Here is a 21,288-nt window from a genome sequence, read left to right as displayed (position 1 = left end):
TTTATTTATTTTTTTTTTTACAAAAACTTCTAAAAATAACAATTCAAACAGAGTTGACTACATGTCAACGATACTAGCCAAACATTATGCGTTAGGGGTTCATTTTAGGAGCTACCAAAGATCCAATAAAAACACACAAAAAAGAAAAGCCTCCAGAAAGATTTTCCTTTCCCTTTTTAAACAAAAATGTGTAATCATGAATAGTATATATTGTTTTACTTTGAGTTTGTCTAACAGTGGACACTCGGAAGTTACTAAAAAAGTAAAATAAATTTAAAAAATGTATAAATGTAAAAAAAAAAAGATAATAATTATTAATATATACATTCATATAATAAGTTGGACGTGATTTAAATGTATTAACAAATTTCCATTAAGTAACTATTTTTACTATTGCACGTGAAGAGAGAAACTCAATACATAGAGAAATAAAATGAGAACGCGTTGACTGTTGAATTCTCACCTAACACACATACAAATCAGAATCGTGACGAGGAATATCCAACTACCTTGTGTAATTGACACAATTACAACCCAAGGTATGGACATAGTCTTGGTCAAGTAAATATTCTATTACATGTCCTCTTTAAAATAAAAAAAAAATAAAATGTTAAAACTGTTCGATTACATGGACAATACAGTTTTTTATTTCCATTTTAATTCTGACGTAAACATCAACTGGACATTATCAGAAGCTCGATCCATCATTTTAAACTATTTGACAACCCAAGTGAAAATGTCTGTTTGATAAACCCAAGTCTACTCCTATAAGAAAATGGGATGGCCCAAGAAAATTAAGAAGCCGAGTCCAAAGTCGCCGCAGTCTCACCAACCCCAGCTAGAAATTTCTCTCTTTCCCGGAAGTGTTAAGAATTTTGCACTTGTTTTGAGGAGCTTTCTTCATCAAGAATCAAGATACCCCAGACGCAGGCACGTAACACTTTACAATGCCTGCCTAGGCTATTTACTCGACACGAAAAAGAAACGTATACGCTTCAAGGCGTCAAAAATAATTTGTTGTCAATTATGCATCGTACGTTTTCCAATTTTGTTACTAATCTAGACGATTTTTTTTCTTTTTTTTTTGGGTATCAATTTTTAACTTCTTCGGGCCAATGAGAACTAGCTAGATCACTCAGAGACAACCCTTTTCTTTTAACATGCGACTCTCGTTTATTGCATTAGTTTTCCTCTTCCAATACTACATTTGAAAACGAAAGGGTAAGAAGCAATGGAATCAGTACATTTGGGGAAAATTGTGGAGACCAAGATACAATCACTTTGGACATATTAGCATAATATGGCCAGGCGTTTGGTTCTTTACAGACAAAAGGAACGACCAGAACTTGGGTGCTTTTGATTCATTTGTGCGAAATTAATCATGTGAAAAAAGGCATTAAACATTGCAGACATTTTTTTGCTTTCATTTAGTGCTCATGCAGCCGGATTGGACTCAGGATCTTAAAATTGTAACCACTTAATTTGTCACCCTGGATGAACTATTTTTGATAGCCGCCCCAGCCCCCAAAGTCCATTTTTTCTTTGTAAGTAGCTTGGGCAGGCCACCCAATGCTGGCCAGTACCTAACGTTGTTGGTTACTTTTGTTATATTTTTTACTAAAGAGTTTGAGTGAGGTTTTAATGCACCATTTTTTACCTATAAAAAAGAAAAAGAAATAAGCTTGTATGTATCAGAATACAATCAATAAAAAAGGACGTATTTAAATTTATACCTCATGCCAGATTTCATAAGCTTACTCAATGCTTAGGCCTCTGCGAGGCAATTTCACCTTGCAGATAGGACAGAAGGAAACCAATACCAGGAACAAAAAAAAATATTGAGTATCAAATTTGAACATTCCATTTGGCAAGTGAATTTTTTAAGTGTTTGTCTAAAATTTTACTGTAACTTATTGTGAAAGTTGTAGAAAAATTTTTTGAAGCATGTTAATTTTTGGATATTTTGAAATGTATAGTTTCAAAACTTTGAAATTTTTTTTGAGGTTACTGTAATTAAAGTTGTTAAAAAACTTGTAGCAAACAAGCTTGTGCAAAAGCTTACTTGCCAAACAAGGCCATAACTTACAACGAGCAAAACATTAAAATGATTTGTTAACTTGTTCAAAGATACTGAAAAGCCAATGTCAGTTCTTAACTCTTTACACAAGTGAATTAGGATTTACCTAGATGGCTTCAACTTGACTTTGAGGTGTGTTCTTCTTTTTCCTTTTTTTTTTTTATACAAGTTAAATAGAGAGTAGTAAACTAGATTAGAAGCTTACACCTATGTCTATATTTAGGGTACAAACAAGGCGAGTCAAATCAAGTTTGGGCGTAATCTAATCGAGTTTGGCTCAATTTTACTAGATTCGAATTCGATCTAACACCTAGTGGAGTTCAAGTTCTAGCCTTATTAAAATCAAATAAATATAAGAAATAATTTTATATTAAGTGTTGGATCATAGGCCCCGCTTCACCAGTTTGGTGAAGGGCTTGGCCCATTAGTGGCTGGGTTAATTGCGTCTATCGGCCTCGGAAATACATTTGAAAGGTTTTCCGGCTTAGATTGTCATTGGAAGATCCATTAGAGAATATTTCGTGGAGGATGGGTAGAGAGAATGGGCGAGGCGAGGACGGAGGACGGATACTGACAGATCTGAAGTTGGCCCATCTTATGAGGATGTTTGTCAGCTGAAGTTGTGACAATTTCTCCACAAACCATTGCTATAATTTTTCCTGTTTGAATGAACGACTAGACAAATATCTCATGGACCTTATTAACACCGAAGAAATGCTTTTCCTGATTTAATGATGCCCATTGGAGTAGTGTGAATAGTTCATGCACTCTTTGTATTTCTGCTTCAAGTTCTTGCACTAGAATTACAACGATTCTGTTTTTGTGATTATGTTCAACATTTTGAAATTACCGTATGTTTGTTACAGTAATACTTTACGGATTGAACTTACAAAGAGCCCACAATCAGTCAATTAGGTCATATTCGTGACCTTCATCAACTCAAGATATTCCTTAGTGTGAAAATGTAGATTAAAGATAAATCTAAAGGAGATTGTATGGGGATTTTTCTGTTTCGAATCATTTAAAGGGCGGAAAATAAGGGCTTGGACAAGCTCGGTCCTTGAAAATTATAGCCAAAATTTAAGATCATCCTTATTTGCAGTAGACAGAGTATTTTTTTTTATTCTTGTTGCTAGGTGTAGCTTTTAACTCAGCCCCCACCGTTTATTTTCTTTTCTTTTTTCTTTTGTGAGGCAGATTTCAGGACCATCCTCCATCAGGTTTTTGCTATTAATGTCTCACACAGCAAGTGACAGGACCATTTTGCAAAGCAATTTTGATAAAAGCATAAATCAATGGTCAAGACATATTCAGCATATGGCAACTCTTTCAATCTGGATTCTTGCAGCTAGACATGTCCGTGTAGCTTCTTTATTAGCAACCCCCCCAAAAGAAAAACGGAAAATTAAGGAGGCCTCAACAGTCGTACATTCAATCACCCAAAAAAATTAATACTCACAACAAGCCATATTGTCTATATAACTAATGGTAGTGTATTACAAACCCAATTTTTTTTGCCTTCTGTTTTCCCTTATGCAATGATAGGGAACAATTATTCAAAAAATAAAAGAAGGAATCAAAACTTACATCAAATGTACAAAATATCCACACGGAAAAAAATTAAACCAAAAATATAGTGCCAGAAAACCATAAGATACCAAGATGGTGTTCTTCATATGACTTCCATGAATTGCTTGACTTGCAATGGAGATCCTTCCCTAAAACTCAAGACTCCATTAAAAAAGAACTTAACTTTGATCAACCAAGATCAATTTAAGCGGCCAAAACTTTGTACATTATCCTCCATTGCAGAATACTGCTCTGCAGTCTGCACTGAAGAATGAAGATCAATCAAAATTCCATACCCCTTTTTCATCAAATTGAAGGGCATATAAACAAGAATCTTTCTTCTATACATTCAGCAGCAAAAGAATCAAACCCTTGAACCTCCTTATCATGGAGATGCTGAATCAAAGCTGTCAGCCCTAGCATAACGTAGCTCCAGGGAAATCTGTCTTTCTATCTTAAGCTGCCGGTAAAAGTTGGCAATAAACATCTCAGCTCTCTTGTCAATATCGTCTTCATCAGATGGACAGCTTATAGTTCTCTGAAGGGATCTTTCTCTAGCCGAGCCTGAATCAATAGAATCTGAATCATGATCAATACACGCCCTCAAGCCAGGCCGATCATTGAAGCTCAACCGCCTTTTGACCGGTGAAGCACCGATGATTGAAGCAAGTTTCCATCTGTTAACATTGAAATTCAACAAGAATCTGATCTTCTTCACTGCCCCCCTTAGGCGGCCTAACAGGGACCACTTTTCTTTGGTCATGCTTAATAATTGAAAGAATAAAAATGGATGTGATGCAACTATTGAAGCAGATAGATATAGAAGATTAAACTATCCAGCTAGTGGGGTCTTGAAGCTTGATGAAGTTCTTCAACTTGTTGTGCCGGCTGATATTTGTAGAATGAGTGGGGTCTTAGATTGAAGTACCAAGCATGTCTATATATATATATACACATACATAGAGAAGAGGGAAGCAATTTGTGAGAGTGAATTGTAGTACGAAGGAAGACAAGAAATTGCTGGGTAGGCTGACATGAAGAAGCGTGGGGAAAAGGAATACCGCGTTAGCTCCATGACAACTATTGTGTCTATTGGCGAGTGAGAATAACGGCTCTGGTCATAGGTTGATCAATTCTTCATTACTACTTGATCAAAATTCATGGCTTAGTGTTGCCGCAGTAAAAATTGTCTGCGTGACATTACATTGAGATAATTTTTATCCATTCCTTCAAATTCATGGAATCTATTGAAGTGAACAATCTTACTTCTTGTAGTTTAGGATTGGTAATCATCACATATTGAACATAGGCGTTGTTATTATTGGCTGCATTTTTTTTTTATTAATTTTGGTAGTTTCTTCGAAATATAATAATGTGAGATGAGTTGTAAAGGGAGATGAAAAAATATATATATATATACATATACATTAAAAGAAATGATGAGTTGTATAGGGCTTAGTCAAGTCAAATTTTCAGAATTTTCATTGATTTTGTTCTCTAAAAGTGTAAAAATGTTTAGAAGGCATGAACCTGGTAGGAAGCCGGTTTTAACAATTAGATTATCTGTCCTTAAATATTATTTCGGTATTAATTCCACAGTTCCAGCAGTTATGGCTGAAAATCAATTCGTCATCACACGCTAACTGGTGGAAGCTTGACATGCGCGAATTATATTTCTATAACTTAATAATTTCCACATCTGCCAATTTTTATTTCTTTTACTCTTTTCTCCTTTTTCTTAGAAAAATTTTATGTTAGTGACTCTGGTGATCCAAGGGGGGGGGGGGGGGGAGCAAAACATCCCACATCCATAAATAATTTGCATAGAATTTAATTCTTCCACTTCCTTAATTTGTCGGTAAAAGTGCCTCGTTCAAAAAAGAAAAGATTCTGTCAAGGGAAGGGACCATCTCGGTTTACTTTTCCATTGGAAAAAGAAGAAAAAAGAAACTTTCTTGTGATTTGCTAAAGCAACAGTATACACAAAAGTATATATATATATATTCTCATTGGAACTCATCAACCCAACTTAAAATTAAAACAGAACTAAATACGCACTCATTAGAGTGTTTATTAGGACTAGTTTCTGGGGTCATGAAAAGCATTTTGTGTTGATCAAACCCCCAAATCCCATCCACAGAAGAGAACCCGTCAAGATTAGCAAAAATAGACGGCGGGCTACGTGCTTGAATCCAGTTACTTAATCGCAGCGATTTGCTATTACAACAAGTCAAAAGACTTGGCTTCCAAGTTTTAGCTTTTGCGCTATGGAATTCGGGGCTGACGATGAAAGCTACGAATTACTACTATTTCAGATTTGAGGAGACAAACTGAGGCTTTGTTTGGAAGCCAAGTTTTTTGCCAAGTTTGTCTGTTACAAGTTTCTTAAAAACTTTACCTACAGTAATTTCAAAAAACTTTTCAAAGTTTTTAAACTATACATTTCAAAATATTCAAAAAAAAAAAAATACACACACACACTTCAAGAATTTTTTTAAAAACTTCTACAGTAAGGTACAGTAAAGTTTTAGACAAACATCCAAAAAACTTACATTCCAAACGGGTCCATGAGGCTTGTACGGCTTATTAAATAAGGACGTAACTAAAATTCTTGGATGGTCCGACTTATATACCTTGGTATGTTTAACCTTATAAATCCTCATAAAACCTTATAAGTACTGGAGATCAATTGAATGGGTCGGTTCTCCCTATCCCACTTATGATGTTTAGGGATTGGTCACGTGGTTTATGATATCACTGAACTCAAATGTATTGAGATAGTTACTTGGGCTCTAAAATGTGTTAGACATATTAATGTATTATTTGGTTTATCAATCCCATTATCCGAGAAGGAATTTGGAACTTGGAAGTGCTAATATATTAGTACGTACTACTCCATTTCTATAGACAAGAACAACCCTTGTACATTGTACGCACGCAAGTACAAGCAAAAGGCTTTTGCATGCAAATCGAATAGTTGATGATCAAAGTGCTAAAATAATCGAATAGATTATTAATGTCATACATCTTGGATATCTGTTTATAGGATGTAAACCGCATAATTAATTACTTAAGATCTCGATTAAATTACCAATTGTTTTGGTTTGATTGCCAAGTACGTTCCCTGAATCGAAAATTAATTTTTGAAGTCAACTGGAGGATATGAAATTGACATGAGCACCCGAAGTTCAGTAGGATTGTGGGTTTTTAGCAGACAAAAGAAAATTTACTAAAAACCCGAAAACAACAGCCATGGCGGCGTTGTGCTCTTTAGAAGAAAGTTCAAAGCTGGTATTTTTGGGCCCATTAGAGAGCGTCCATTTAACGCTCCAATTTCAGAAAAAAAGTTTTTGTTGATAAGAATGAACCAAACCAAACCTAGAAATTTGCATGAAACCAATTGGAGGAGTTTCGTTCGGTTTAGTTTCCAGTAGTTTTCTTATATATAAATTTGGTTTAAAACTCCAAGAATTTCTGAGTTCTTCTGCTTCAAAGGCCTCCTCCTAAATCTTTTCAGTCAGGATACTTTAGGTTGCCTTGTTCATCCGGGTTTAGGCACCGGCGTCTCGCGTCTTCGTCAAAGTCCCTATCAATTTTCGATACTTAGCAAATAGAAACTCGTTCCGTGCTTCTCTATATCCGGTTTTGAATTTTTAAATCGCAACTGCCAATCAGCAACATATGTATCAATCAAAAAGAAAAAGAAGAAAAAATTGGGTTCATAATCAAGTCTAGTTGTCATTAAGGGTCCGTTTGGTTGGACTGAAAATATTTTCCATCGAAGTCATTTTCCTGGAAAATCACTTCCTTCCCCATAATTTTCCAGTGTTTGGTTATTAAGTGAAAATATTTTCCAAATTCCTTTTTTCATAATTTTCCGGTGTTTGGTTTGTCAATGAAAATATTTTCTGATATGTTTGTTAATATATTGCAAATATTTTTCTACTCTCAAAACATTCATTTCATTACAAGTTAATTTTAGTTCCTATCCATTATAATCATATTATCATTTTTATAAAATATTTATTCATATTACACCATGAATTCTTAAATGGAATTATTAATGATACTAATGAATTGGCTGGGAAAGAAGAGTTAAAAATCAGATGAAAACCTAGCTGAACACTATTCTTTATTGGTATAGTATCATGTCATTATGTTGTTCCTTTGAAAAGGGAGAAGAACCTAAATGCAGAGAATCCTATATTGGAATATAAGAATCCTATATTGGAATATAAAAAGTGATAAAAGGGAGAAGAATCTAAATGCAGAGAATCCTATATTGGAATATAAACCAAGATTTCTGCTCCAGAATCAAAAACCTTATTCATGGTACAGAATTAGAACCATTGGTACATAAAAGCACCCTAATCATATGCCAAGGCAATTTCCATTACAGCAGGTACAAACAAAACCGGCAATGGTCAACAGCTTATTTTCCGAATACAGGCTCTTGACCATCACCTATGGTTAACAATGGAATCGCCAAATTCAGTCAATTCCAATCCACCAAAGTACTGGAGCTACAACTCATACAAATATAAATGACACAAATCTAATAGTGCTTGGTACTACAATAGGTGATACAATAATGCTGCTGCTGCTGCTACTACAAGTAAATTATTTTGAGAAATCATTTTCAAGACAGTGGAGACCTATGAGGAGCACCCTTTCTCCTGTTACTCAAGGAGAGCTCAATGCCAGGGAGAAATCCACTGCCCGTTTTCTTCTTTTTCACCACTTCTGGTTCCATTGAAATCCCTGAATTGTCCATGGATGTATAAGGGCATGTTAAGCCTCTATATACTAAAGGGTCCTCCTCCCAGATGGAGTTTGCGGTAATTTGACCATCATCATCAAGGAGTTCAGGGCCATCCACGTGTAATCTCTCAAATTGAGACACAGAAAAATCAGACTCCTCAGACCTATATAGGATACTTGACAAATCCTCCCCATGATATACCATGTAATCAACCTGCAGCAAGTCAGTAGTTTTTTAACCCTCAGTTCTTCTATCAATAAAAATGGATGATGGTGGCCTGGTTTGTGCTACAACTATTCTACACCAGGAGACAGAGAATTATAATTCAGGAAAAGAGAGAGAAAAAGAATTATGATTCAGGAAAAAGGAACAAGATCAGAGGTAAAAATCAATGCTTGATTTAAATTGTGTACATAAATAAATAAATATATATATATTTAAAAGTACACAATTAGGCCATGCCCAGCTGCAATTTTCAAAGTCCAAAACAAATACCGTGCAACCTGACAAAAAACAGAAATTGCCAGTTGTCTTGTGTTGTGTGTGGCCTTCTGTGTGTCACAGGAGTGAGTGTGTGTGTATGTGTGTGTGTGTGTATGTGAGTAAGAAAATACTAGTAGCTCTCTTATATACAAGATAATAACAAGGGACGAAATCGAAGGTGGACCTTGCATGAAAGAGAACAGAAGTTAAATGGCTCCTGAAGAATTCTGTCACAGGTGAAACAAGCATTGCCAGACTTAGATTGTGCTCTAAATAAAACAGAGGGCATGTAGCAATCAAAAAGGTTTTGATTCAGTTTTTGTTTTCTTGTTAGAATCACTGCAAAAATATTGGCTATTCAGATAGCACAACTAAGATTGCACATAATTGTCGCCAAACAAGAATACCAACAAATAATTGAGTAAAAAACAGCGGAGCAAGTCTACAGCAAATGTGCCCAAAATCATGGTTCTGTTTGGGAGTGAAATTCGCTTGCTGATTATGCCTTCTCAGGAACTTTCTTACAACTGAAATTTTTTATAAAAAGTTTACTGCTCTCTGGGATGAACACAAGCAAACTGTTTTCCTCCCTAATCAGATTTTGTCAACTATTTACAAATGGTCTCGCCAGATTGTAAGAAAAACACTACCCTACCCTACCCTACCCGGATTCTGATTCCAAGAATCATAAAACCCCAAAACTCAGCAGCCAAATTAATTTATTAGCATCAATCAAATCAGATTTAACCCTAATCAAGTAAGAACAAACTAAAACAAAAGCAACCCACAAAAATTCATTCAAATCCAACTTCAAGAATCTACACCAGTAATTCTAGACAATTTTTCAAAGAAAAAGGGAGGAAAAAAAAAACTAATAAGAGACCATCATACCTCTGGAAATACTTAAGGAGTCGTCACCCTTGTTGGAAATGCTATTGTAGGAACGGGAATGAGATGTCGCTGCCAGAGTGGGGATGAGCCGTTGATATTGGCCGCTTTTAAAGGAAAAAAATGAGAGAGAGAGAGAGAGAGAGAGATGCCGGAGTGGCTTACCTCCGAAAGTGGATCTTTGCCGGAGTTGGAGATGCCGCCGGCGAAGAAGAGTGGGTCTTTCCCTTGGATTTGCTTCCTGGTGAGAATGTGAGATGTCGCTAGAGACGGTGCCGAAGAAGAGTGTTATAACTGCCGATTGGTCTTTTATTGATGGTTACTTGCTGGAGGCTGTGAAAAGAAGACTGCTATTACGAAAGGAAAATAACTTCACAAAGATAGATAGGGAAGTTATTTTCCTCCCGTCAGTGTAACTTGTTTTCTGTTTGAAATTATTTTTTCAAATTAATTGACAATCAAACAACGGGAAACATGGAAAATATTTTCCGGAAAACCTTTTTCATCCAAACAAACAGACCTAAAAGCAAAACAAAGATGCGCACATGGTAGCTTAATACATATATGCCTGGTTTTTAAATGCATGCCTTCCTGGGTCCACGAAGTATTAATACTCGAATTGTGAACACCGATGTGTATTGGTACACCATACATCTTGGATCAATCGGAAGAAAAGTAGTGAGTGTTTTTTCTCAAGTCAATGGCTTTAAGCGTGCAGAAATTGACGTAACCCTAAGTATGCCATGTTCAAGGTTCCTCTATTGGGTTCATGCTAAAATACCTAATCATAAATTGTTGACCAAATCATCACGGGATAGAGTGGAGTTGACGTTAGGCTCAATTCCACTCTCCCTTTTTCTGCCTTTCTGCATAGAATAGAATTGAATAACCATTCTAATTGACCAGCTCGATGTTTCATTTCATATATAGGAAGGAAGGCTGTACGTTGTTCTCGAAAAGACCATAAAGCCCTCAAAGCAAGAAAGCATGCTTTGTCAAGAATAAGCGAGATGTCGGTCATGTTAAAGATTTTGAGTAATTCTGTGAAGCCATGCATAAATGATGTATCAAAATCGTTATCCGTTCCAAATTTTGAGTAGTCGGTGTTTCACTATTACGTATATCAATTGCATTTAAAAAAAAAAAAAAGACGCATAATGTGAACTATTAAAACATAAAAGGCATGTTGAGCAGAAGAATCAATAATGTAATTCGAGATGAATGTAATAAGAATCCATCAATCCAACTAATTGCTCTTGTGGGAGTTTATGGATCTTCATCTAGTTAAAAGTACTGTGTCCTTTACCATTATGTTGCGAAGCCACCGTCATACTTAATTTCAAGATGAGTGAATAGAGTTAAAAAGGTCAGTTCTTCAGGCCATCTGACTTTTAAAATCACAAAGCCCGCCATCAATTAATTAGTTAGGTGTTCATGGTTTGGGCAAAATGGTATTTTTACTCTCTTAATTCTCCTTTTAATACACCTTCCTTCAAGGATGGAAAGTCTAAATTGTGAACTGAAATGCACGACATTGCCAACCCAAAGCTTTACATTGACGAAACCTCTCGCAAATCACTGTCTTCAAAGCCATTTTCCAATGCCCATTTCTGCATCCTCAGCTCTCCACCATCTCCTTTCTATGTCCACCATTCATGCCGATACGATGAAGCCAAGCAGATCATCAAATGGCCAGCGTTTCATCGTAACTTCCTTCTTCTTCATAGTTTTTCTTTGTATTCTAGCATCAATAAACGAAGTTAGATTCGATAGTTTTTTAAGATTTGGTAGATGTGCATTTTCACGCGCACCCCATTATTCATCCGAAGAAAATTTTCTTGCAGCTAATTCATCCTCCACGTCCAATTCATCATCCACCGATGACGTTAGAATACTGATAGGAATCCCAACACTTCCTGATCACTACCACAAAAGACACTTCCTACGGCTAGTCTACGGCATACAATCACCTCAGAATGCAAAAGTTGACGTGAAATTTGTATTCTGCAACCTCACAAAGGAAGATCAAAAGGTTCTCGTGGCACTCGAAATTATGCGTTACAACGATATAATCATCCTCAACTGCAGGGAGAATATGAACCAGGGTAAGACCTATACCTATTTTTCAAGCTTACCAGAGATGCTGAACAATACAGATGGACCATTTCCACCATACCATTATGTGATGAAAGCTGATGATGATTCGTATTTTAGGTTAGAAAATTTGGTTGAGTCTTTGAGGCCATTGCCTAGGGAAGACCTGTACTATGGTTATGTTATTCCATGCCCAAGTATGGACCCTTTTGTCCATTACATGTCTGGAATGGGGTATTTAGTTTCTTGGGATATTGTAGAGTGGATTAAGGAGTCTGATATTCCGTTGAAGCATCTTGAAGGGCCGGAAGATAAGGTTTTTGGAGAGTGGCTTAGAGATGGTCATCGCGCTAAAAATAGGTACAATGCTAAATGGTCTATGTACAACTTTCCCGAGCCTCCCACAAGGTGCACTCACGAGCTATGGCCGGACACTATTGCAGTTCACCTTTTGAAGACTCAAGAGAAGTGGATTCGGACATTGAATTATTTCAATGTTACAAAGAACCTGAAACCATCTAAATTGTACCATATACCTTAGTCGATATGAATTATGACAATTTTTTGTTTATTCTTTCCGGTGGAGAATTCATATGGATTATATCCATATACACAGACTAATTTTTATTATTGTCGTTTCTTGGAAAATAATTTTCATGTATTTGAATTCAGGAAGTCAAAAACAACTATTGGTTATTCTCTGGAACTAAGGAAATTACTACTCTTATCTTAGAGTCAATAATGTGTTTATTTGTCATTCCATCAGCCTAGGGGAGTCACTCTCTGTCAGTTGGTCTTTTGTTCAATAATGTGGACATATTTGCTTTGATAATCTAGAGGGAAAGCTTATGGAGATCTAAAAACTTATGGTGGCTGCTTATCCTTCAAAAAGGACAGGGTAACCTCAAGCCTTGACATATAGATTAGGCAGAGTCTTGACATTGTCAAATATTATAGTGACATTAGAATTTCTCGTGGAAATAACATGAACAAGTTTACCTTGATTGATAACAAAATAGATACATCTTAATCCTTCTCTAGTCAACGTAAATCCATCCTATAATAAGTACTAAGATTTACTTGACTTTCCTGTTTATAACTTTTTTTAAATCGTCTCTTGTAATATTAAACACGAAAAGTGCACTATTTCCTTTAGTATTATCCTTTTTAAAATAATCAAAAACTATCTCGAGATGGTATGACTGTCAGCTAGATCCTACCGATTTACTCGTAGATGATTATCATAATTTTATGGGTTGAAAAACAAACAGAACATTGCAGTGAAGGGGATACATATACACATGCAGGTATCCACATAACCCAAGTGGACAAGTCCCATGGGTTGAATTGAACCCTCCCCTCCCATGGGAGAACAAGTCCCGGTGGTTATTCACTCTAAGTGTTGAATTACTGGTGCAGTACTCTGGTGAAGGACCATTAGAATTTAGAAAGGATGGAAGTGACTTTAAGACAGATTAGGCCTCCTCGGCCGAAATACACAAGGAACGATGGGTTAAATATATCCGTTTACATTGATTTATTTTTGCATTTTCCTACAAATTGGCAGTAGCTTGAGGTACATATGATTCAGCACTTGTCCACTGACCCACAAGAAGAAGGCTGCCATGGATAATCCCAACAAGTAAACTTGTTTAAAATTGGATTCTGAAATTGTCTCTCTCAACAAGAAGACTCCCCATATATCCAAATTTGAGGATTCTGCACTTGAGATTTTGTTCCCCTCTCGCCCAAGGCAGGCCTATAGAGATAAGAAGATTCGTGCGAACTTTCCATTTCTCCAAACGATATGGACATCTAAATCACGTTCCAGTCTAGTTGCTAACAAGTAAAGAACACTTACGTCGTAACATTACCCAAAACCCTAAAACCCGAGGATCGGAGGATACAACAATTCTAGCAAACCTTGTATGCTTCCCAACTCGGGGGCTACTACAACTATTGTCCTGTTTGGCAACTTCAAAGTCTCGTACGACTGTAGAACAAGAAATTTCCAAACAAACCACAGTTTGCCTGTGCTACAGCAAAACCTTAAGCCAGCACTTGAGGGTTTTTAATGAATAAAGCAGTCCTACACCATGCTCAGCAGAAATCGCCCATCAAGAAGTAATGGCCCTATGCATGAAGAGACCCAACATTATCTGGCAGTACCCTGCAACCTCATGCCAGATTTCCTTCCGAGATACACCACAAATAATGATCCAAAAACCTTGATACAAGTATGGATCATGACACAAAACGTTCAAGAGAATCCATCACAATCATCACACGACACAGGATTTGCATATAAATGCCACATTCACAGGTGGCGAACTGGAGATCATCTCATTGTTTCTTAATGAAAAACATATCTACTAATCATCTCATTTAACTCAGGGAAGTTTCAAGGGCCACAAGACCTTGATGATGCCTTGTTGCTTAGGTTTGCAGAGTCAAATCATTTAATTAGGTAAGTGAAGGCATCTTATCAAGAAAAAGATCTTGACTAAACAATGGTTGCCACCCAAGAACTTCCACGTAGCTGGAAAAATCACCCTAGTTATATTATAAAAAAGAAACCAAACTGCATCCTCAAGAAACCCCATCCCTTAAAAGCTCAAGCCAAACCACCATCAATCACTAATGTTTCCAACAACCAGGGGATATTGGGAAGTATACAAAACTGAAATTAAAGTTGTAAAGATCAAAAGTCAGGTGGTCGCATCAACTTAGTATGTTTGCTGAACAATTAAAAATCAACCAAACCGACAGAATCACCTGGTAGACTTGTCTAAGCAAAAGAAGACAACATTATGCATAATTTGATAGTGTATCTCAATAACATAAAAAGTTAAGAAGAAGCATCAGTTTTTTAAGGACATGCTGGTGGGAGGAAATAAGTTGAATTTTATGCATAATAAGACTCTAAGCAATTAGCAACAAACATGCTTCACTGCCTAAAACCACGAGTTTAACAAAGAAAACCATCCCCAAATATAAACGCAACAAAACTGCTTAATGGATAAAAATCTAGAACACGTTTGCATCATAGTTATCCATTCAGTAAACTACATTGTAAAAGAAAATCATAACGCCTTCTAGTAACATAATGCTATACCCAAAAATTTCAACGAACTGAAAGACCTTCCTAGTACATTTATAAGAGAATAAGATTGACAAACGCCTAATCAAACAAGCTGAATCCCATATCTTCATCACTCTCCTCCTTGGGCTCCTCCTGAAAAAAAAAGAAGCAATCATCCCATTTAGTATCGCAAAATTTTGCTATCCAAATGAAGTAATACTGTAAACATATTTGGTAAATTTAAATATTCATAGGCAACTAACAATACAAAAAAGGAATAGACAAAGGTATAATAAAAGTACCTTCTTCTCCTCAGCGGCAGGGGCAGCAGCAGCGGCCGGAGCTGAACCAGCGCCGGCACCAGGAGCAGCAACAGCAACGGCAGCGCCACCGCCACAGCCAACGTTGACGATAAGATCTTCGATGTTCCTCTTCTCGCAGAGCTTGGCAAAGAGGCTAGGCCAGTAGGATTCCACGGTCACATTAGCAGCCTTCACCAATGTAGCAATCTTCTCTGCCTGTAAAAATTGGACTAGGAATGAATATAAAGCAAAAAAGAATAATAATTCCGAAAACAAACCAAAAAAATGGCGAATGAACAAAAGCAAAAAAGGTTACAGTGACAGGGATGCCATCGTCGTGGAGGGCCAGACAAGCGTAGGTGCAGGCGAGTTCTGAGACCGACATCTTTTTCTGATGATCAAATTGAGGAGAAGAAATCAGAAGAATAAAAAATCAAGAATTAATGAAACAGAAAACACAAATAGAAGATATTCTTTTTTCTCTGACCACTTGAAGCCGACGGAAATTTAGGGTTTTGTGTGGATATCCTCCGATGCTGCGGCCGCCCTGCGGTTTTTCATTGATTTGGAAGAGGGCAAGTTTATTTTATAGGGTTGCAATTAGGGCACGCAACTAATTAGAGGGGCTCACTGGAAGTTGTGGGCTGCTTGTAACTAGTGGGTGGGCTTACTTCAAAGTGGAGCCTAAACGGAGCCTGCTAAAATTTTCTTGTGATGCATCTATGTATGAATTGCATTGGCTAAATTGCATCTTGCATTTTGTTTACTTAGTTGCCATGAGGATGAAACACAGGTTAAGTACTCGTATTGTATTCATATAATACACCAAAAAAAGCAGTTCAAACGAATTTCTTTGTTTCGTTCATTTTAAAAATACTCTAAAATATAGTTGTACTTTGGGAAAATCGTTCAAAACGTCCCTCACATTTTACAAAATAACTTTTTTCGTCCCTCACTTTTAAAAGTGTAATTTTATATCCCTTACATATTCATATCGGTCAAATTTAATCCCTAACTAGGTTTCCGTTCATTTTTTGGTAGGAATCTATCACGTGCAAGGCACGTGATCATTTTTTAGGGGTAAATTTGTCAAATTATATTTTGCATAATCTGATCTATAGTCTCCCACATTTTATAAAACAAATTTTTTCGTCCCTCATATTTTATAAAATGATTTTTTCATCCCTCATTTCACAAAATGAATTTCTCCATCCCTCAAATGAATTTCTCCATCCTTCACATTTCAAAAAATGAATTTTTCATTTCTCACTAATTATGTGTGTGAATACATTTTTTTTAAACATATGTATATGTCTATTTGATTTTGCTTAATAATACGAATAGCATAAACACATGTATGTGTCTATTTGATTTCACTTAACAATACGAATACCATATATTATACGTGATCATTTGATTTCATCTGGTATTAACTAGTAAAAAATCTTGCATTCATTGTCAAGTTGGCCAATAAAGCTATTTTCGGTCAAAATACAATAAGAATATGCAAATTAGGGTTCTATTGGTAAATATTAGTCATAATCATACAAAAAGAAAAGATATCTCACAAGTTGGGCCCAATTACATACATGTCTTTATGCTATTATTATTAAGCAAAATCAAATAGACATATACATGTATTTAAAAAAAATGTATTCACACACATAATTAGTGAGAAATGAAAATTTCATTTTTTGAAATGTGAGGGATGGAGAAATTCATTTTGTGAAATGTGAGGGATGAAAAAAATCATTTTATAAAATTTGAGGGATGAAAAAATTTATTTTATAAAATGTGGAGGACTATAAATCAGATTATGTAAAATATAATTTGACAAATTTACCTTTCAAAAATGATCACGTGCCTTGCACGTGATGGATTCCGGCCAAAACATGATCGGAAACCTAGTTAGGGATTAAATTTGACCGATGTGAATATGTAAGGGACATAAAATTACACTTTTGAAAGTGATGGACGAAAAAAGTCATTTTACAAAATGTGATGGACGTTTTGGACGATTTTCCCTTGTACTTTTCACATAAACTTATAAAACATGTATTATACTTGTGGTATATTATACTTCTTAAGTTATATTTAAAACATGTTCTATATTTAGTGTTCGGTCAATTTTATCCCACGTTCCGTCAACGTTAATGGTTAAATTTGACAGAAATCCTTAAACATGGCATTTTTTTTTTTTGTTGAGAGACCTATTTGTAACAATGTATTGTTGAGGGATCACCAAAAAATGCAATGAAAATAGTCTAAAGGTGGGACATATAATTACCTCAAAATACGATAGTAAACACTAGGTTATAAGATGCATAAAACTATTCTATCTTACGAAATTATACACATCACTACAAGAAAAGCACCAACAACTTGGTGTTGCATTAATCCAAGCTTGTTTCTGTGGGTAAGAATTTTATTTTCATTGGAATAAGGAAAAATGGTAAATTCAATTCAAGAAAGTAGGGAACTAAATATGAAAAGAACTTTTGTCATCCCCACTATATCCAGGGCACTAAATTGAAAACAATTACTAAACAAAATTAATCATTAACCACTGTAAGAAACCAGCACAGTTTTGATTATTGATTCTTTCATAGTTGCCGGTATAGAACCAAATATTGAATATCAACAGCAATTGTCCACTTACAACACCAATTGCAAAAGGATTTTAAAAGACTACACTAGCACCTTATACCATCTTCCAACGAATCCAAGTGTATGCCAAAAGCAAATGCCACCTCGAAATACAAATACCATATTCTAATGGATCCAAGTGTATTCAAAAGCAAATACCACCTCAAAATACACAATCAACTTCAGAATCCTGAAATAGCAGACCTAAACATACATGATACATCTTTTGGTTCATGAAAAAATAAAATGTTTTTTCAAGATATTTCAATCACTCTTGTCTTTATGAATTTTTTGACATTTACTTCAGCTATCAGAGGTTTTGGACTCTTTACCATCAGTACACACATTGTCATTTTCTTCATTTGAAATCATGAGATTTTGACTATCAAATTTCTTGGATTCTTGTCCATCATTTGGCACATCTCCATAATCATCAATAGAAATCAAAATATCTTCATGTGCAAATTTCTGACACTCTTTTGCATTAGTCCATTCGTGCTCATCCTCATTAATCAAGATTAAAGCATCTTTATGAATTGCACTTTTACTTGCGGCAAAATCAAAATTATGATTAGAAGTTTTGGGCTCTTTACCATCAGTATACACATTGCCATCTTCGTCATTTGAGAGCATGACATTTTGTTTATGATATTTCTTGGACTCTTGTCCATCAATCAGCAGTTTTCCATGATCATCAATAGAACACAAAATATCTTCAAAGTCCTGGCACTCTTTTCTATTAGCCCAATCATTCCCATCCTCCTTAATCAAGTTGGCAAAATCAAAATTATGACCTTGCTTGGCTTGAGCCAATTGCTCCAAAACGATATTCAACTGATCACACGCACTTTGATCATCTCGTTCTTCCAATTGTCTGATAATTCTAAGGCAATCTCTGACAGGATCGATCTTGTATCCTCAAATAAGCTTCATATATCATCGATTGCATAGCATTATGCCTATCTCCAACTTCAACTCTTTGCAAGGTTTGTGCGATCTTATTTGCCCCAAAGACATTATGAACATTTTGAAAATTTGCTTCTTGACCTGGAGATATCACGAATTGTCTGTTTTCCTATAAACCAACACACCGTACGGTACTAACAAATTCTCAAGACTTAAGTTATAAATGGTTGGCTAGTTTAGTCTAAACACAAAGTGTGCGGAAGTTATGCAGAAGTGTAAAAGTAACAAGCAAGATAGAAAGTATGTGTGGCAAACAAAAGCTTATTTTACATTCAAAATTCTTATACTAAGGTTGCTATAAATGGAAAGGGTTTGGTCTATTTATAGGCAAGTTAAGAACGCTACGCATCTCTAGAGAATGTTACAAAGTGTACACCTACGCATGTTCTCTAAAAATCTCTACACAAAGTGTATGTACATTTTGACCCTAAAAACATCTACATAAGTCTCATCTTACCTACAAGATTCTAGATCGTTCCATAAGGCTCTTGAATAGTTTAAAATGTTCCACAAGCTTCTAGCATATGCTACACAATTCTAGCAACTTGTGGTATAATCTCCTTGCCTTAGCCAAGCCCACAAGTCTTGACACTTAGTTAGGGGAATGAGGTGTGGGTCTATTAACAGTCATAACTTTTCTGTCAAGACTACTATGTACAGTGCTGTGGAATTGGCCGGCTAGGCACGGTCACACGCGGGCTGGGTGCAATCCATGTCGGAGGGAAGAATGGTGCAAAAATACAACTCGATTCATATTTTTTACGTAACAACTTGCATGCAACACAAGCTGCTTTTCATTTGGTGTCGATTGAGAGAAACTCTCTTTTTTCGAGAGTTTCTTGATGTATGATAGTTGTTTCTTCATGAAGGGTTGATTCTTGATGAAAAAATTTCAAGATTTAATTGACTGAATCTATGAAGATCATGAAAGAGTAATTACGAAGTAAAAGCTTATGCAGGAGAGATGCTAAATTGAGATGTTGGAATCGATGAAAGTATGGATAGTATCTAAAGAAAATTAAAGAAAGATAATGATGGAGTGGTGCACAAAGGAAGAAGCAGGGAAGAATTGAAATAAAGATGGATGCGGAGGTCGATGTTTACGCTCTGTTAGTGGAATGGTGAAGTGAAGAAAATTATGTTTGCACTGGAGTCAGCGTAATTCATTTGCAAATTGGCAATGAGTCATGTCTCAGCAAACTTATCCGAGCAATATATATATGTACACATACTAGTGGACTTCAGGTTCAGGCTGTGCCCACTTAAAATTTCAAGAATAATTAAGTGAAACCATTCTTTCTCATAAAATCAATAGGAGCCAAAGTAGAATATATGCCCACTTATGTATATTACTAAATAAAAGAGAAAATCTTAATCCTATCACTAAATATTAGTTAGTAATTACCAATTAGTTAACTTAATTATAACTATACTTGGAAGTAAAATTTTAATGGAAGCTGATACATTGGAGTTTAGCTTAACAATTAAATTTAAGTTCTTATTTATTTCAATGTTGTTTAAGACTTGAGATTATGAGTTAGAACTTAGGATTATGAACCTTTTTTTTTGCATATCATGTTTGTTTGATTGCTTGATTGAATTTTATTGGAAAAATGTATAAGATATTATTTTGTTACAATAATTTTTAAAGAAAATTAAAATATTTTAACTCACTATTGATATTTTGGATTTTGGATATTACCGAATTACAATTCTTTGATCTAATTTATCTAAGGTTTAGACGGTAATCGGATATTGGTCTTAAAAAATTAATTTCCAAATTACCAATTTTTTTTATTGAATTCCTGATTATTGACCAATGAACACCTATAAACATAAAGGCCATACTTGTTTGATTTGGCATGAATAAAGGGCAAAAGGGGAAAAAAATGCAATGGCAAGAATAACAATATGCAAGAAATATTATTGTAGGTAATAATAACGAAACTGTAATTAGAGTTTAATTGAAATCTATCTTAGGATTAAAATCTATTATTAGTCCATTAAACCTAATCCAAGAGTCATGGTTTAGATAGCACATCCACCCGACCAAATTATAAGTTAATTAAATTAAGATTAACCCATTGGGCCTCAAAGATTAATGGTTTCATTTATTTATGAGTATTTATATATTTCCTGCACTTTCTCGAAATAATTATTTTGCATGATTAATTAACTGGTCACTATTTAAGTATCGAAATAATCTATCACCATCTAAAATGTTAGATCTGTAATTCTTTCAAATTCGTGATTGTTTGATTGTTTTGGTGTTTGTGCCAAGGGACGTAATTTGACTATATAAGAAACTTTCAAATGAATATATAATCTAAGTTATAAAAACTCTCGTAACATGTTTGTTGGTTAAATTAGTAGCTTTTCTAATTCCTAATGCGGTTAATAAATTAAATGCTAATCATAT

The 21,288-nt window shown here is 35.3% G+C and overlaps 4 protein-coding genes across 5 annotated transcripts; 1 reads left to right on the top strand and 3 right to left on the bottom strand.

The window, feature by feature from the left end:
* Nucleotides 1-3,525: 3,525 nt before the first annotated feature.
* LOC113695201 (uncharacterized) lies at nt 3,526-4,606 on the bottom strand. The gene has a single exon (XM_027214219.2). It carries the CDS (start codon nt 4,407-4,409, stop codon nt 4,032-4,034), a length of 378 nt encoding a protein of 125 aa, XP_027070020.1. The 5' UTR covers nt 4,410-4,606; the 3' UTR covers nt 3,526-4,031.
* A 3,414-nt stretch (nt 4,607-8,020) lies between these two features.
* Nucleotides 8,021-10,084, bottom strand: LOC113695523 (uncharacterized). Of its 2 annotated transcripts, XR_003449581.2 has the most exons (3): nt 9,945-10,084; nt 9,783-9,851; nt 8,021-8,621 (listed from the first exon to the last, which is right to left on the bottom strand). XR_003449581.2 is itself a non-coding variant. In XM_027214650.2 (2 exons), the coding sequence occupies exons 1-2, from the start codon at nt 9,178-9,180 to the stop codon at nt 8,286-8,288; spliced, it is 441 nt and encodes a 146-aa protein (XP_027070451.1). In that variant the 5' UTR covers nt 9,181-9,281; the 3' UTR covers nt 8,283-8,285. The 2 variants fall into 2 exon arrangements, 1 of the variants encoding a protein (XP_027070451.1); XM_027214650.2 differs by lacking the exons at nt 9,783-9,851; nt 9,945-10,084 and adding an exon at nt 9,076-9,281 and having other exon boundaries at nt 8,283-8,621.
* Nucleotides 10,085-11,311: 1,227 nt separating this feature from the next.
* LOC113695082 (beta-1,3-galactosyltransferase pvg3-like) lies at nt 11,312-12,444 on the top strand. The gene has a single exon (XM_072056400.1). The coding sequence runs from the start codon at nt 11,380-11,382 to the stop codon at nt 12,412-12,414; it is 1,035 nt and encodes a 344-aa protein (XP_071912501.1). The 5' UTR covers nt 11,312-11,379; the 3' UTR covers nt 12,415-12,444.
* A 2,445-nt stretch (nt 12,445-14,889) lies between these two features.
* On the bottom strand, nt 14,890-15,884 carry LOC113694483 (large ribosomal subunit protein P1y-like). Its single transcript, XM_027213295.2, has 4 exons — nt 15,745-15,884; nt 15,574-15,648; nt 15,258-15,473; nt 14,890-15,108 (listed from the first exon to the last, which is right to left on the bottom strand). Exons 2-4 carry the CDS (start codon nt 15,640-15,642, stop codon nt 15,055-15,057), a joined length of 339 nt encoding a protein of 112 aa, XP_027069096.1. The 5' UTR covers nt 15,643-15,648; nt 15,745-15,884; the 3' UTR covers nt 14,890-15,054.
* Between the last annotated feature and the right edge of the window lie 5,404 nt (nt 15,885-21,288).

The sequence above is a fragment of the Coffea arabica genome, chromosome 6e, assembly GCF_036785885.1.
Source record: "Coffea arabica cultivar ET-39 chromosome 6e, Coffea Arabica ET-39 HiFi, whole genome shotgun sequence".
Taxonomy (NCBI): Eukaryota; Viridiplantae; Streptophyta; class Magnoliopsida; order Gentianales; family Rubiaceae; genus Coffea; species Coffea arabica.
The sequence above is the reverse complement of the archived record's forward strand: the minus strand, read 5'-3'. Positions and strand labels throughout refer to the sequence as shown.